This window comes from Lepisosteus platostomus, chromosome 7 (assembly GCF_059453375.1).
Source record: "Lepisosteus platostomus isolate fLepPlt1 chromosome 7, fLepPlt1.hap1, whole genome shotgun sequence".
Lineage (NCBI taxonomy): Eukaryota > Metazoa > Chordata > Actinopteri > Semionotiformes > Lepisosteidae > Lepisosteus > Lepisosteus platostomus.
Window position 1 is genome coordinate 40,619,622 of NC_142617.1, and position 17,043 is coordinate 40,636,664.

The 17,043-nt window shown below is 38.6% G+C and overlaps 2 protein-coding genes across 2 annotated transcripts; both read right to left on the bottom strand.

Moving 5' to 3' along the window:
• Positions 1 to 241: 241 nt before the first annotated feature.
• Positions 242 to 6,757, bottom strand: LOC148658763 (uncharacterized). The gene is made up of 6 exons (XM_088640343.1): positions 6,608 to 6,757; positions 6,208 to 6,522; positions 4,979 to 5,081; positions 4,123 to 4,235; positions 1,205 to 1,248; positions 242 to 858 (listed from the first exon to the last, which is right to left on the bottom strand). The coding sequence occupies exons 1-6, from the start codon at positions 6,648 to 6,650 to the stop codon at positions 679 to 681; spliced, it is 798 nt and encodes a 265-aa protein (XP_088496469.1). The 5' UTR covers positions 6,651 to 6,757; the 3' UTR covers positions 242 to 678.
• An 866-nt stretch (positions 6,758 to 7,623) lies between these two features.
• LOC148658764 (polymeric immunoglobulin receptor-like) lies at positions 7,624 to 16,645 on the bottom strand. The gene is made up of 7 exons (XM_088641849.1): positions 15,502 to 16,645; positions 14,581 to 14,901; positions 13,624 to 13,953; positions 13,070 to 13,232; positions 11,975 to 12,066; positions 10,319 to 10,356; positions 7,624 to 8,428 (listed from the first exon to the last, which is right to left on the bottom strand). The coding sequence occupies exons 1-7, from the start codon at positions 15,533 to 15,535 to the stop codon at positions 8,279 to 8,281; spliced, it is 1,128 nt and encodes a 375-aa protein (XP_088497975.1). The 5' UTR covers positions 15,536 to 16,645; the 3' UTR covers positions 7,624 to 8,278.
• Positions 16,646 to 17,043: the final 398 nt, after the last annotated feature.

The window sequence follows — 17,043 nt, forward strand, 5'->3', positions numbered from 1 at the left end:
AAATTTTAATCGATAAAAATGTCACCTTTGATTTTAAATGATCATACATGATGACGTTTTAAAGAGACAATGCCCCAACGTTGAAACAGATACTTCTAATGTAACAATAGGACGATATTGATATGGAAGTCTCAAAATGTTAGCAGATTAAGTTGGATCTTGGTGTAACAAGGTTCTTGAATTTTTTTTTAACTGTTTACACGTTCTCCCCGGGCTGAAAATGAAAGAAAATTACCACATCTGAATTGAGAAGCCACCTTTAAAGGTGCTATGTAAAATAAAGTTTATTATTATTATAAACCCGTGATTCTCCTCTTCAGTTAAACAGATTTCAGTGTATTTACAACAGTGCAAAAAATGTTAAAAGCAGCATTCATTACAATGTTTACATGAGGAGAATTGCAATGTCAAGGAGAGCCTTTTATACATGAATTGCAGGACTTTCAGTCCAAGTATGCTGCAAAGGTACAAGTAATAGGGTTATTCCATGCATGCATGATTTCCATTCCATCCATCCGAAGAAGGCTCCACAGCCGAAGCGTCGTGTTTTCTTTCTTCTCTTTTCAGCATGGAATAAACCTACAGCATTACTTGTTCATTATGTGAACATTATTATGCTTATTGAGTTGGCTGAAATGTTTCGGCACAAAATGCAGTATGTTTTTCAGGACCGCTCTCCTATTGGACTTTGAAGGCCACTGTGGAGTATTCCACTGTGTCTGTGTTGCGACTGGCTGGTTCTATCTCACTCTCGTGCATCCTCAGATTGGCGTAGAGGTCAAAAGCATCGTTGTTTTGGGCGGGTTTAAAATCCACAGTGGTGTAGGTGATGCTGTCCAGTTCTGGTAAGGATTCACACTGCAAATTAACACCAAATAAATAATATATTAACACTAAGCGAATCACATCCCTTGACACCAGAGAGGCCCTATTACCTCTCTAAATAAATCAAGTCGGAGCTAGTTTTCTAGATTGCACAGGAGTATAGAGTGCGCTGTCTATTTTGAAAAGCATTTCAGAAATTGCCGTTAAATAAGACTTGGGCAGATGTGGTAATCTGTGCAGCTCCATTTGCAACCTGTGGAGCCAGCGCTCGTTTGAAACCTGGATCGTGTTCTTCTTCTGCTCTGAATCTGCGGTTCCTGCGGTGTAGCCAAGACATGGGAAATGTTTCTGAAGCAACGAGCGAGAGCGTCACACTCACCGAGGGCAAGGGCACGGAAGTCTCGCTGGGGGCTGCGGGTTTATCTGCAATGGAGGGAAGAATTAACAGTCTGTTGTTCTACTCCTGTACGCAGAAGCACCTGGATCCTCTCGCTGGTTCTTTGAGTGACTGAACATGCGACCATTCTGTCACTGCTCAATACAAGCTTTTATATTCTCTGAATCGTCACCCTTCGTTTGAAGCAATTCTTAACCTGCAGTTTGTTAAGTTAACAAATATTGATATTTAGATGCTTATTGAACAAAGGTCCGTCCTAGTGAGGTGTAGTAAAAAAAAATTGTAGGTGATAAACTAATGCAGAACTTTATAGTGAGGGAGCGATTAACATTGCTGCTTCAGAACTGGTTTCTCGATTTAATTCAGGACTGGGACACCTGTCTATGTGGAGTTTGTGTGCCTGAGTTTAGAGGATTCTTATTTCCCCCTGCATTTGTTTATACCCTTGGATGGACGAGCATCCTGTCCAGGGTGTAGGCCTGCATTGTGCCCTGTAGTTCTATTTGCAGTACATGATAACACTACACTAATATAAAGACCCTACTCCCCTCCTTTTAAGAAACATACCTAAATGCAAATACAGTGCCTTGCGAAAGTATTCGGCCCCCTTGAACTTTTCAACCTTTTGCCACATTTCAGGCTTCAAACATAAAGATATTAATTTTTTATTTTATGTGAAGAATCACCAACAAGTGGGACACAATTGTGAAGTGGAACGAAATCTATTGGATTTTTGAAACTTTTTTAACTAATAAAAAAATGAAAAGTGGGGCGTGCAAAATTATTCGGCCCCTTTACTTTCAGTGCAGCAAACTCACTCCAGAAGTTCAGCGAGGATCTCTGAATGATCCAATGTTGTCCTAAATGACTGATGGTGATAAATAGAATCCACCTGTGTGTAATCAAGTCTCTGTATAAATGCACCTGCTCTGTGATAGTCTCAAGGTTCTGTTGAAAGCGCAGAGAGCATCATGAAGACCAAGGAACACACCAGGCAGGTCCGTAATACTGTTGTGGAGAAGTTTAAAGCCGGATTTGGATACAAAAAGATTTCCCAAGCTTCAAACATCCCAAGGAGCACTGTGCAAGCGATCATCTTGAAATGGAAGGAGTATCAGACCACTGCAAATCTACCAAGACCTGGCCGTCCCTCTAAACTTTCAGCTCAGACAAGGAGAAGACTGATCAGAGATGCAGCCAAGAGGCCCATGATCACTCTGGATGAACTGCAGAGAACTACAGCTGAGGTGGGAGAGTCTGTCCATAGGACAACAATCAGTCTTACACTGCACAAATCTGGCCTTTATGGAAGAGTGGCAAGAAGAAAGCCATTTCTCAAAGATATCCATAAAAAGTCTCGTCTAAAGTTTGCCACAAGCCACCTGGGAGACACCCCAAACATGTGGAAGAAGGTGCTCTGGTCAGATGAAACCAAAATCGAACTTTTTGGCCACAATGCAAAACGATATGTTTGGCGTAAAAGCAACACAGCTCATCACCCTCAACACACCATCCCCACTGTCAAACATGGTGGTGGCAGCATCATGGTTTGGGCCTGCTTTTCTTCAGCAGGGACAGGGAAGATGGTTAAAATTGAGGGGAAGATGGATGCAGCCAAATACAGGACCATTCTGGATGAAAACCTGTTGGAGTCTGCAAAAGACCTGAAACTGGGACGGAGATTTATCTTCCAACAAGACAATGATCCCAAACATACAGCAAAATCTACAAAGGAATGGTTCACAAATAAACGTATCCAGGTGTTTGAATGGCCAAGTCAAAGTCCAGACCTGAATCCAATCGAGAATCTGTGGAAAGAGCTGAAAACTGCTGTTCACAAACGCTCTCCATCCAACCTCACTGAGCTCGAGCTGTTTTGCAAGGAAGAATGGGCAAGAATTTCAGTCTCTCGATGTGCAAAACTGATAGAGACATACCCCAAGCGACTTGCAGCTGTAATCGCAGCAAAATGTGGCTCTACAAAGTATTAACGCAAGGGGGCCGAATAATTTTGCACGCCCCACTTTTCATTTTTTTATTAGTTAAAAAAGTTTCAAAAATCCAATAGATTTTGTTCCACTTCACAATTGTGTCCCACTTGTTGGTGATTCTTCACATAAAATAAAAAAATTATATCTTTATGTTTGAAGCCTGAAATGTGGCAAAAGGTTGAAAAGTTCAAGGGGGCCGAATACTTTCGCAAGGCACTGTATAAAAATGCCAGTTGACTACCATGAACTCTGGTGCACGTATACTGTACATAAATTGCTGCAGTGGACAGTGATGCTGGACACCAGTGACTTGACTACCACCTGTTTCTGTTCATACCAGAGCTAAAAGATATTTGAGAGCAGATTTAAAAAAAAATAATCTTTTCAGTCTCGCTATGAGACATTTGCCGGTAAGATTTGCTTGAATTATGCAAAATATAATGGAATCATTGAGGCAGATTTGAGATGTTATCTCAAGCTACAAGCCTTGAGGGACTGGAAACTGGTTAATGCCAATTTCAAACTAAAGTTAGAAAATACTTTTTGTACATAGAGTGATATTGTATGTATAATATGGCAGGACATAGATGCAGAGAGACCTGAAATAAGCTTGATGCTGTGGTTGAGTTGCTGAATGTGTAGGATGATGATGAGCACTTGTGTGCTGAATTGTCTGTTCCTGCCATCACCATCTCTCATGTTCTTGTGGAGAGTACTGTTGATTACTGTTGTGATCCATAGGATTTCCTCATTGTCCTAACTTGTGAGATAAGTATATCAGTTTTCATAATGTAGGATTATGAAACTTTTATCTCGGTAAATGCCCTATCCAGAGCAAAAGAAGTAGATTATCAGTCTATGTAGCCTTGGAGAACACAATGTCTTTTCCTCAGCTGGAACAGAACTTACTCTCGGTCTTCTTTCTTCTACGTCTTATGATGACTGCAACCAAGCAAATGAGCACTAACATCAACACAGCTAGAGTGGCTGCCAGAGGAATTATCCACTTGTATTCTTGGTCTCTGAAGCAGAAATATAGAAATTATTTCAGTATTGCAGCATAAATTTATTTGGATATTGTGTAATGTCCTGGTCACCCTTTGCTTCTCAGTTTTTTATCTTAGCCTTTTTTGGTAAAATAACTGAAGTAACAATGTTACGCAGCTTTTCCTTTAAACTGTGTAAACATTATTTAATGCTTGTCTCTTCAAAAAGAGTTTGCTAATAGTGAGCGTAGTAAAAAGATGTATTACTACAGATTTTAAATTAATAAAGCTTAAAAACTCTACCACCTTCCAGATCTTGAATTAATCAGTCAGTTATTAAAATGTTTTATTTTCAAATTTCGGGATATGAACTCTAATTTAAATTTGTCAGTACTTTGCATTACACAGGAAAACATATTCAGGGTAAAACAAAAGCTGTTACTTCTTAAGTGCATTTTGGAAAATGTTTTTGCCCTTATCTCATCATTCTTCCAGACACAGCATTTAATAATAAACTCTCAAAAGTCAATTATGCTCAATTGACACAGTATTTAATAATAAACTCTCAAAAGTCAATTACGCTCAATTGACTCATTTTCAATTTCTTTTGACAAAACCTTAATATCTTAAAGTTTATATTGTTTCCAAATACAATACATCACCTATGTTGTATTTCACTTCATTAATCAGAACTGTTTTATGTTTCTGCCATTTCATACTGCAGCAGCTTGAGTTTTGTTTAAAGTCCTGTTGTGCCAAGCTCATCACTCTACGTCTACCTGTTGTCCGGACTCTGGTTCTGTAACCCGGCTGTGACCAGTGTGGTGGTTTTGACCGTGCTGGCAGGGGCTGCTGTTCTGGGAGGTGTTTGAGTTTCTGGAGCTGTAAGCAGTGAAGAGTCATGGAACACTTAAAACTGTTTGCTTTCCATCAACAAGTTAAAAACCTAGTGGCACTGTTTGCTGGCTTTTTTTTTTAAGAAATGAGCATCCGTTTTGGTTTAAGCAGGGCAATTTCAATACTGGCCACTGTGGTTTCCCACAGCAGTTAGAAGCAATGCTCTCGGTGCCCAGACTTCACACAGACACATATACTGTATATAAAAAATACTTGCAATGCAATACATCTTGCATGTTTCCAAGCACTGGAGGATTCTAGGCTAAGTTGTTCTCTACTTTCAGGGTATTTATGCTTGCTTTTGCCAGCAGATTTTTTAGCATGGATGACATAGGCAGACCTAATTTAAAACGAGTCTACATTCTTTGTTTAATCAATGTTTCCACCTGACAGACTATAAAGTTGATGGTACATTTTTAGAAGCTAGATTTTTTTCTTTCTCTAGATTTTTAGATGTGCTACATAAATATAGATTCACATTTTTATAGGATCATGATATCACAAATGAGTACAGTTACTGTTCATCTTTATCAGAGGTCAGCAGTTATCAGATGATAACTTTGACATGAACTGAAAACAGTGCATAGATTGATCATGGTAATGAAGAAATGTCTTCTAGTGAGCATGACTTCTGCAGGCCCCTTTCTGGTTTAACTGATGTGTAATGTATTTGAAGGGGAAAATATTTAAGAATTCCTTCAGAGCTCTCAGTGTCCACAAAAATTAATTGAATCAGTTAATCACTCACTTGCTAGATACAGTGTTGCAGAGGACCAAAAGCAGGTGATCTTGTATCCTCAAGATAATTTTACTTAACATATTTTACTTACTAATATGAAATTTCAGTGCTTTTTTTAAAGTACTACTCTGATGAGCTGCTTTTGTGTCAGTTTTGTCTGTCAGCTGTTTAATGTGAAGATTTTATTAAAAAACCTCTGTTTGTGTTTCTTTAACCCACTAACAATATTGTTTGCTTTCAGTGCTAGTATCCCATTTAAAATCAGCCTGTGTAAACCACAAATAACAAATGAATATTCAATAGGACATATAATGCCATCAAATGTTTCTTTATGGAATTAATTTTAAGAGCCATTTTGTAAAAATTTCTTACCTGCAATTTGTAGATGAAAATTGACATGTAGATTGAATCCATCTACTCCACATCGGTAAATGCCCGTATCTCTCTTCTGGACATTTCTTATTATTAGTTCTATTGCTCCACTGTATTGCTTTATTCTTGCTCTGCTCCAGTATTCATTAGCTATAAATCCTTCTGTGTTGATAAACACGGTGCATCTGCTTTGTGTCTGTTTGCAGCAGTATTTCCCATAGTGGGTGTAGTAATTGTCATGTGTAAATAACCTTTGAAAATCTTGTCCTTGGTTAATGGAGTAGGTTATCAGCTGACCTACGGAAAAAAGTGGACCTGTAAGGGAACAAAGATATTTTAATCTCGTCTTTGTTTTCCAATTATAAGAATGAAAAAATGTATCTGAACCTTCATACGGTACCGAAATTTAGAAACAGAAGTAGCTCCAAGAGTTGCATCTTCATCTCCTTGAGACCTGGAAGCTGCAGTTGCTTCACCAGCAGGCAGCAGTGATCTGACTGCTTCCTCGAAGAGCCAGAAAGGACCTTCGCACCAGTCACACAGGATTGCTGTCATGAGACAGCAGGCAAAAAGGAAACTGTATGTAATTAGGAGAAACTGCTTTTGTGAGACATATAACAGCTTGTACTTTAAGCAAACACAAGGTATAACAGCTTTACACTTTTATTCACACACAAAGCCTCAGGCTTTTAAAGGGTACCTGAGTAGTAAACAGTCACTGGGATTTATTCTTTTTGTCAAACCATTCTATACTAAATCACAAATCTACTGTGCAGTTGGTGAGAGTTACAGTAGCTGGGAATGGATAATAAATTTCTTATGGAAAAATCTTCCCCTCTGTTATTGTGTGTGATATACTGTAGGAGATGAAGAAGTATTGATAATAGGAAGAACAGGGCGAACTCTTGTTTTGTTGTCCTCCATCATAATGACACTTCCCTGCTATACCTTCAGTTGTAATGGAAAGTGAAGATTGTTTAAAAAACTCTAAACTACAAAAACAAACTTTGTTAAAATTGCCTTCTTAAATATATTGATTAATCACTTAAACGTGCAGCCCATTTGAAATATGAGATGATAGAGCTTTGAGAATAGACTTTTCATGTGGTTCTTGGTGAAGAAGGTTTCAGTATTGGGTCCATCAAGCAGGTCAGGTCTAGGTTTTAAAATGAAGTAGGTGGCTATTCTAGATTATAGTGTGGACGTGAGGAGGTAGATCTGCCTGAGGAATGCCCTTTATTGTAACTTCAGATTCTAAATCTCTAAAAAACATTTTTACTGTCTACGTGATGTTTCTTAGTACATGGTGGTTAGTCGCATGATTCTATTTTCTCCTGTTTCAGAAATGTTCATTTGTTATTGATTTAAGAGAAAAACAATTTTCAGAATAAAAACATCAACACCGTGTCAGAAATATTGACATAGCAATCTGTTTTATCGTTCAGCATACAAAGAGTGTAAGGATCAGTGATCATGTATTAAGTCAAAACAAGCAGTCTTACATTTCATGTTGGTGTTGAAGCTGGCACACAATACATTCGCTTACATTGTTACAATAGTACAGCAATGAACTAATACACTCTTTTACACATAAAATGAATGCTGGCTTCACAACAATGGGAAAACAAATACAGATACTTACAATAAATCATGGATAACTAGAATTAACTATTACCTTTTATAACTTTTCAACAGAATCTTATTTTAACTGTAAGAAATGGCTCCTTATGTGGTACCTTATATGGCTACGTTGCCTGATGTGGATGTTTTTTTTTCCCAATAACATTCATGTTATATTTTTTTCAACTACACCCCTTCACATGATTTGAATCCACAGATGTTTGCTTTGTACACGCCTGTTTTAAAAGCTAATCATTCAAAATACATTTTTTAATTTCTTAGTTGGACTCAGTGGAACTGTTAATCTGAGGGCAGTTAGTGGTTTTGGCATCTGTGCGTGCTGAGATCTTTTCTGTTTTCCCCAGATGCAGGTTTTAGTAATATAGCTGTGGTCAAAATACACTGTAGTCAAAGATCACTTTTCATTGCACACAGGAAGTCCTCCTCCTCTTCACCAGATGATGGTGGAGTACTCTACAAACTCAGCTGGGGGGGGCTTATAAGAGCAAGTGATATTGGCATAGGTGCTGTCACTAGGGGGCAGTGTGCTGTTTCCACTTCTCACTTCAGTGTAGGTTATTTCTACAGCTTCTCCAGAAGCCTGAAAAAGGATATTGCAATGATAAAATACTGTGTAAATGATACGGTAATATTTTATCTGTTTCTTGGATATTTGTCTGGCATCCAGACAACTATGTTTTACGCCCAAAGACAAACAACTGGAACAAATAAACATTAAAAATATAACAGAACATGAACACATGCATAGTCATTATGCACCACTCTTATAGAAATCCACATAGACTCCCAGAAACTGTAAGTTTACTTCCTACACAATCATCGAGAAACCCCAATAATTGTATAATACCCCTTCATGTTTGCACATAACCTTCTGTTAAACTTTACCATCAACCAATACTCCTTTATTGTTTTGATTAGTTTAGATTGAATGTGGGATAAAGGAGTTCCACATTTTGTTATGCCTGAATTGTGGGAGTCTAAAACATCTGTTTGAAAGCATCAGTTGGTATTGTTCATGCAGAACAAGTGAAGGATCAGAGGAGATACTAACAACTAGTCTCAACATACTCTTAGTAAGCAGTTTGAAATCTTTTCTCAGGTGGCTGCCACACTCATTTAGAGCACATGCTCAAGAGTCTGTATATCTTGGCTTTTGTTACACAGAGGCTGTTAAACCAGACAATTATTCCACACTGCATGACACTTTATACCACAGATCTAAAGCATATGAACAGAATCTGACTACTAGCACCAAAACCTGTAACCTTTGAAGAAATCAAACTCGCTGTTAACTTTATTGTTAACTTAATAAAGTCCAGCATGCTCCTTCCAAGACCAATTAGCATCTACAGTATGTACTGTATATTCCCAGATATATAGAGGATGTATCTTGTTTAATGGATTCATAATTAATCAAGGCAGAGGAAGGATACCCTTCTAATATTTCAAATTAAGGCATTCTGGTTTCGCCATACAAGCAAACTTTCTACACTGCTCTAATCTAGATAAGGGTCATCATTATCATTCATCAAATTGGAATCGTCCGAAAATTTGATTGGGAATTGTTTTGGACCACTGGCAACACGATTATTTGTATAGAGAATGAGGAGCAGTGGTGACCTCAGACACCCCTGGGGTGCTCTACAGTCAGATAGTTACTGTATTACCTCAGAAAAAAGTATATTATAACTTTTAACTGCTGTAATCTTCTTGTAAGGCATGAATTGTACCAAAATATCAGATGTGGGTTGATCTGTAATTGAATTATTTTGGATAATACATTGTCCAGTCTGATTATGTTAAAGGCTAAAGACAAGTCAGAGAAACATATTCTAGAACATATTTTGCATTTGCTCAAATCGCCCTGAAATATGTGAGTTATAGTAACTTCAGTGTTTTCTGTGCTTCTCTCTTGTTTGTAAGCAAACTGATATGGATCAAGTTTCCCATTTACTGTCCGGGTGAGATTCTGAATCAAGATACTCTCCAAATGATTATGAAATGATTAGGCAGGAGTAAAGTATGGGAGGTTTTCTATTCTACAGGAATAGTTCATGCGTGTTCATGCGTGGGAAAATTGGTTGGAACAAAATTCTCTTGTAAAGACCTTCAAAATAAATACACTGTATATATTACGTGTTAATGTGGTTCAAATGTATAGGGTGTTTATAAAGTTAGCAAGTCGTGCTTCTCTCTCATTTAGTATTATGGTCTGTTTTCCAAAGCGTTGTTATAATCGGGTATAATTAAAATACTTGAAGCCAAACTTGCAGGAACACAGTGGGGAAAAATTAGGTAATGTTATGGAGAGTATAGAAAAGCATTCAAGTTGACAACAACTGATTTTTCTAGGTTTAATTTGAAATAAATGTCAGTATTTCGTAGCTTCCATTTAGTTCGTAAAGTGTTGGGGGGGGGGGGAGGGGGATGATTTTTGTAAGTTTGATACAATGAGAAAGTGAAACATTACCTTTAAACTGTTCCTCACAGCCTCTTTCCTTCTTTTATCTGAAATGAAATTAACACAAGGTTTTGATGTGGCTGGATTTTAGCTTTGATAAATGCATTAAATGTCCACCTGACGGATCTGTTTTGCTTTTTCATTCCTGTTCACACCTAAATTGTTTTTTCATAATTATTTACAATATAACAAAATGATAGACAGGGATAGTTTGTTTCCTCACAATTTATAATTTAAAACTGAATTCTTTTTTTGTTCCAAGAGTGTAATCTTAACCTTGAGTCTTCTGTTTGGAGTGATGCTTATTTCCTAGCTTGAGGAATAATTCTGAATCTCCTACCCCCACCTCTTGTAATACTGGAACTTTTTCAAACTGAGAAACCTGAAACGAAAACGTTTCAGAAACGAAATAAAAACTGGGAACCTCCATGAAACTTTAGTAAATTTCTTACAAATGAACTTCTTCTTCATACAGAAAAAGCAGAGCACTGGATGAAGTCAAATCCTTTAAAATGGGATATTCTGCATCATGGTAAACTTCAACACACAGCAAAGCCCACTGAAAACTTTTAATAAACCAATAAGATGTCATCTTTTGAAAATGACAATGAAGAAGATGGAGAAACCACTCTTTCGTACTCTCGAAGGACTCCAGTACAACTGAAACTGTAGAGCTTGTGGTTTTATCTTCCTCATGTTTCATCATTGTGAGCTGGGTTTGCATTGTGAGACCGGAGATAACTGAGAGAAGAGATTAAAGCATATTGTGAGGAGTGCTTTCTCTTATGAAATAACAAAGGAGATGGCAGTGGTGCCCACTTTCCTGCAGATCTTCATTTTGCATTATGATTTTATTGATTTATAAAGACTTGTGATCATTATTCCTCTTTTCTAATATTGACGTGTCCTAAAACTGCCTGATTTTTTTAAGCTATAGATGTGAAGAAATGCAGTTTTTCTTTTTTTTTTTTTAGAGATGTTACTATGAGGACAACCTGTGTTGTCCTCAAGAAATGTGCACATAAAAATGGTAATGAACAATGCTTTTCTTTTGCATTTAACAACCTAGTGTCTGAACCTTAAATGTGCAATTTTAATAGTTCCATGTAACCTCATGTTTTCATTTAATTTAGCTGCTCATTATTGAAAAAAGATACTGTAACATTTCGGGGTTCACGTGGGCACCCTCGCCACTGCCCCATCAGCCCAGCCCCCCACCATCGGGGACTCGAACCCGGGCCTCTGGCATCACTCAACGGGGACCCAGCTTCTTGAGCCAAAGGGAAATCTCCTGTCAGCCCAGCACCTGCGGTCCCTGCTATCCACAGGGAAGGCCAGTGATGTCACCGCTCTGGTAAGCCAGCTCTTGCAAGCTATCCGTTACAATACTTTCTTTATTTCACGTTCTGATTAAATTCACACCGATTGATCAATGTTGACAATAAAGTACAAGGAAGTGGTACAAGCCTAAGTAGTTCAAGTTACTACGCACCCCTATTCTGTTGAAAAGCAATAAGAATTGTCAGGTGGCATGTGTAATAAAAATAAAGACTCATTTGCAGCTCCCTCTTTTTGTAGCTCCCTGTCAAGTTTTTAGAAACTGATTTAAAAGACTTTAATTTAGAAGACTATTCCTCACACATTATATCACACGCCACTTCTTACCTTTAATCTTTAATACGATCAGGACTGTCAGGCAGCACAGGAACAGCAGAGCTCCAAAGCAGGCTCCAAGCGCTGTCAGCATTGTATTATTTCTGTCAAGAATGAGATAGGCCACAGTATTCTAATCAGTAGGTGACCTACAGGAGAGTTAGGACCAAGTGGACAGGACAAGCATCCCTCACTGATGTCACTGCTGGACGATGTGTAGTAAAGCCTGTCTGATACTTGCTAGCTGATTCAAGCCCACCCAGCTCCTGTCACCACTTCTCCAGCTGGATGGCAACACTTGGGCTAATGGCACAGCCCAGGCTTGAACTGGTGAGGTGTGGACTGTATGTCTCACCCTGCACTCTGGGCAAGGACCCATACTGCTCGAACCATTCAAGAGAGACTTTAAGTAACATGTTAGACGTGTTTGTAGCTATTTACCTGATTATGAGTTTTGATCACTTTTAATTCTGCAGAAGAACTCTAGAAACATCCTGGAATTAAATCAAATGAATCGACTGCAAATTCAATTCAAGCTTTCAGAGCTCATATGAGATGAGAAGATGGTTTGGATCTTTAGTAAAGTAATGTGAAATGTTGACTCGTGTTTTAATGGGACTGATGGAGATATATTCCAATAGACAGTGATAGAGGACACTGTCCAGCTTGGTGCAGCTGTGTATCATATCTTTTTGCAGACATGTGAGCAATGTGGACATATAAGGTCTCCAGTCATACTGAGGCAATGTAGTGACCGTGGTTATCCTCAGATGTGAATGTGTCTACAGTATGTGAAAGTTCTCCCTGGTATCTTATTCATATGAGTACTGAACCACATTGCTTCATGCATTTTTCATGTCAGAGTGGTTTCAATGGTCCAAGTATTTTTCTAAGCACCCTGTTGCATATTGTGACTGATGGGGAAGAACTTTGAATGCAGAGTAGGAACAGGGGATAGTAGCCGAGGATGAGAGCTGGACAGAGACTTTCCTACAACTCTGAAGACCAGGTGTAGATCGGTCTGTAACAGCACATTAGCACATAGTTGTTATCCAATATTAAAGGTCTCATAATGCATACAAGGATAATGAAACATCATGTTCCTACCTGGACTCCTCAGCAGTAGAGCTGATATGAGGCTCTGTCTTTGTCACATACCCACTGGTCACGGTGGATGTCTCTCCAAGGTCAGTCGTTTTTTTTGCTTTTCTTTTTGGTGATTCATTTGTCCGTGGTTTTGGAGGTGTGGATCTTGCATCTGTTGAATTGCCTGAAAAGGCATAAGATGAGTTTAAATGTGCCTTTATTTTGCTCTTTCACTTGTTTTCACTTTATTAGTTTGCAAATAGGTTTTTCCAGGAATTTAATTTCACAATATAAATGGTAGGGAAACTGTATAATACCCTATTTAAAGTATCGTAGTTTAAATCATTTTCAAATATATTGTTGTTCATGTGCTAATTTCTATAATATTATTGTAGCATGTCCAATGTTTAAATGTTGTAAAAATCTCAAAACAATTAAACCATGCAATGCTCTGATTATGATATATGCACAATGAAATTCAAAGTGGGCAGCAAATTTAATACTAGTTAACGCAAACAGGTACCCCTTTAAAGCCAGAGGAGGCAATAGTATTGTGAAGCTCAGGGAGTGTTTACCTGTGACAGTGAGGAAGACAGGAGCTAGTTCATCACTAAGAGGAAATGATCTCTCTATTCCACACCAGTACCAGCCTCCATCCTCCAGGCTGAGGTCACTGATAGTAACAGTAAAGGTTCTCTGGGCCGGGTCGTCTCGGATTGAAGTCCTGCCTTCTCTCTGGTGGTCCACAGTGTTCACAACAGTGGAACAATCTGCTCGTTTAGCATCTCTACACCAGTATTTCTTATTGCTCTTGTAGTCTGCAGAGTAGGAACAGTGGACAGTAGCTGAGGACGACAGCTGGACAGAAACATTCCCAGGACTCTGAAGACCAGGTGTAGATGGGTCTGTAACAGCACATTAGCACATAGTGGTTATACAATAATAAAGGTCTCATTATATATCCTGAATGATCTCTAGATGTCATTGGACTTGAAACACTCTCCCCCTTTTGACAAGTTGATAATTTACAGTAGGGGTTCGAGATTAATTCAGCAGGACTGAACCTCTACTGGACCTGAGATTCCAAGTGCAGATTTCAAATGCTGATTGAAATACATTGTAACACTTATTACAGAACCATTTATTTTAGTTGTGTGTGGGATTTCAGGTTTGTGTGGTTTCCAGCTGAATACCTTCCTCTAAACCACACTGAACACTGTCCCTTTATCCTGAGAGAAGAGTGATCAACACCGCTTGACTTAAAGTACTTCTAAAAGCTTGTTGAAATTGATCTATATGTCACTGCAGCTCATTAAAATTGATTTATATGTAACTTGCAACCAAATGTGTAAACAGAGTACAGGCTGGCAGAGGAACCAAAAGAACCTTTTATCATCATTGTGTCTGAATTACTAAAAAAACAAAATCATAATGTAAATCTTTAGCTAACCATTGAAGATTGTGTGCATAATACCAGTATTTCGTGCTGGGTACTTTAATCTTCAAGTGTACTGAGTTGTTCTTTACCTCTTACGCTGATGTACACAGACACAGTTTCATCAGTGTAAAATGAATTGATATCCCACAGTGGTACCACCCATCATCCTCCACACTGAGCTTCTTCATAGTGACAGAGAACTCTCCCTCTGATTGATCATCACTAATTGATGTCCTCTTGTGTGTCACTGAGCCATCAGTCTTCACCAGAGCAGAACAACTCACAGGAAATCTTCCTTTGCACCAGTATTTCACATGGTCCCTGTGACTCTGACCATATCTGCAGTGAACAGTCACTGTGTCATGAACCCAGCTTCTCACCTCCTCTGGACCCACTACTGTTAGGGAACGGGCACCTGTGGATACAGAGCTCAGAGTCAACATAATGACCTTAATAAAGCTTCTAGCTCCTTGCATCTCACACTTTTTTACCTTTACATTCTTTATCTTTACACCTGCAAATCTGTGAATCTTTCTTTATCAGCAGGCAATTTTCTTTCAGAACACAGAAATGTTAGTAATGTATTGTTCCGTTCATACAGTATCTCTTATCTGATTTCCACAACATCAAAAAGTTTACATATTATAGTGAAAGTGTAAACGATTGTTCAGATTCAGTTCAATTTCAGTATGTTTTGCTACTTACCTGGATACATTCAAAAATAATGCTGAGGTAGCTTTCAGCAGGTCAGTTCATGAACTATATTTAGATATCAAGCAATCTGAAAGTGTGTGCTCTGCCAATACAACTCCCCTCTGTGCAGCAGTATCTATAACCCACTGGAGAACAGTTCACTGTAGAAGAGTTCGCTCAGTTTCCTGTTTTTGCATTTCAAAAACCTTCCGTTTCAGCTTGGCTTTAAGGCAAACTTATAAATTGTACAGAATAACAGTTTATTTCAACAGACCAAAAATCAAAACTGCAATGAACATTGAAATGAGAGAACTGTTGTTACCTGACAGAATGGCCAGGACTGTGAGGACCTTCATTGCTGAAGAAAATAAGATCTGTTCTTGGCAGCTCCCCTCTTATCAACTTCTCTTTACAGAGAAAGACAGGCTGCTTTCTTCTCCATTTCCTTCCCATTCTGTGGTTTATACACTACATTGCTTCTAAACTGCAGGACATGTCCAGGGATAGACAGACTTCCTAAAAATGATTTAATCCATTTCCTCACCATAACTGTAAGAACCACGTAGCCTAGATTTGTTTGATGGAAATTTGTTATTCAGACATGTATTTTGATAAAATGAGGGATATGAATCTTTGTCAGTGGCCTTAAACGTATGCACATACTGTAGAGATGAAGAATGATACTGCAGTCACAATCACCTCAGTTGTCTTAAATATAGCTCCCCCCGCTGCTCATGGTCTCAATAGCACTTTTGTGTGCTATCAGGACCAGAGTATCATCTTGCATTTACTGTACCAGGAACAAAGCAAACGCCCCAGCTGTTAGTAGACCTGTAGCATTTCTACAAATACACCTGTATGAAGTCCACTTTTCATTTTTGCTGGTGGACAATGTGAGAGATGTATGGCAATAAGACCAGCTTTTCTGAAAAATGTGAACACAATCATCTTTATCGAAACCCATTCTGATTATTAAACTGTCACGTGTTTTTTTTTTCCTTCCCTTCTTCCTCTCAGGACTGGACTGAGAATCCAATGTCCAATGATTCCCTTTGAGTTTGAAACTAAGGCCATAATCATATGTCCTCGTACCTGTTTCCCTTCGAGATTACAAATACCAGAAGAGAATATTGCTCCTTAGAACTCCAGTGATTATTTTCTTCCTCATGAAAACCCCGATTGTATGTGAACAGACCATTAATGATATAAAAAAGAGAGAAAAATAAGCTGAAGACATAACTTTGTACTGTTTGGCAGATTCTCCATTGATCGTGTAAGAACAGCATCCCCTGCAGGTGAAGATGGAAACTGCCCTCTGCCTACAGTATGTCAAATTAAGGACTGACCACTGTTTGCTTACTCTTACTGGGAAGAGTCATTTTTATTACTGTATTTAGAAAAATCTCTACACAGTGATTGCTTAATTCAGCAGCCAGTTTGAGAATTTGGAAATATGACAACATATTTTTATGGTGGGTAGCTGCGTCAGCATGCGTAGGCTGCAAAGGAACAAAGGAACAAAGGAACACAGCCACCACCACACTCATTCAAGGCCCCTCAGGACAATTCCGGATCACCCAGACAGCATCTTGTACCTCCAGCAACCTTATTTACTGTATCTCTTGCAGTAAATGCCCAGCCATCTACATTGGAGAAACAGGAAGGAGACTCGGAGACCGCTTCAGAGAACACGTCAGGGCTGTGAAGATTAAAGATCTCTCCAAGCCCATTGTTTCTCATTTCACCTCTGACGGCCACGACCACTCTAATCTCTCCGTCTGTGTTCTCAAAGACGGTTTTCCGAACTCATACATCAGAAAGACCACCGAAACTAAAATTATTCTGCAGCTAGGATCACACATTC

What these genes read in the sequence shown, in the direction of transcription:
- LOC148658764 (XM_088641849.1), bottom strand. Translation starts at nt 15,535, where the DNA reads ATGAAGGTCCTCACAGTCCTGGCCATTCTGTCAG. An exon ending in TGTCTTCCTCACTGTCACAG is followed by an intron (nt 13,233 to 13,623) that starts GTAAACACTCCC and finishes ATGCCTTTTCAG; the next exon opens with GCAATTCAACAGATGCAAGA. An exon ending in CTGTGAGGAACAGTTTAAAG is followed by an intron (nt 8,429 to 10,318) that starts GTAATGTTTCAC and finishes ATCCTTTTTCAG; the next exon opens with GCTTCTGGAGAAGCTGTAGA.
- LOC148658763 (XM_088640343.1), bottom strand. Translation starts at nt 6,650, where the DNA reads ATGAAGATGCAACTCTTGGAGCTACTTCTGTTTCTAAATTTCG. An exon ending in TTTTCATCTACAAATTGCAG is followed by an intron (nt 5,082 to 6,207) that starts GTAAGAAATTTT and finishes CACTGCTTACAG; the next exon opens with CTCCAGAAACTCAAACACCT. An exon ending in AACCAGAGTCCGGACAACAG is followed by an intron (nt 4,236 to 4,978) that starts GTAGACGTAGAG and finishes TTTCTGCTTCAG; the next exon opens with AGACCAAGAATACAAGTGGA.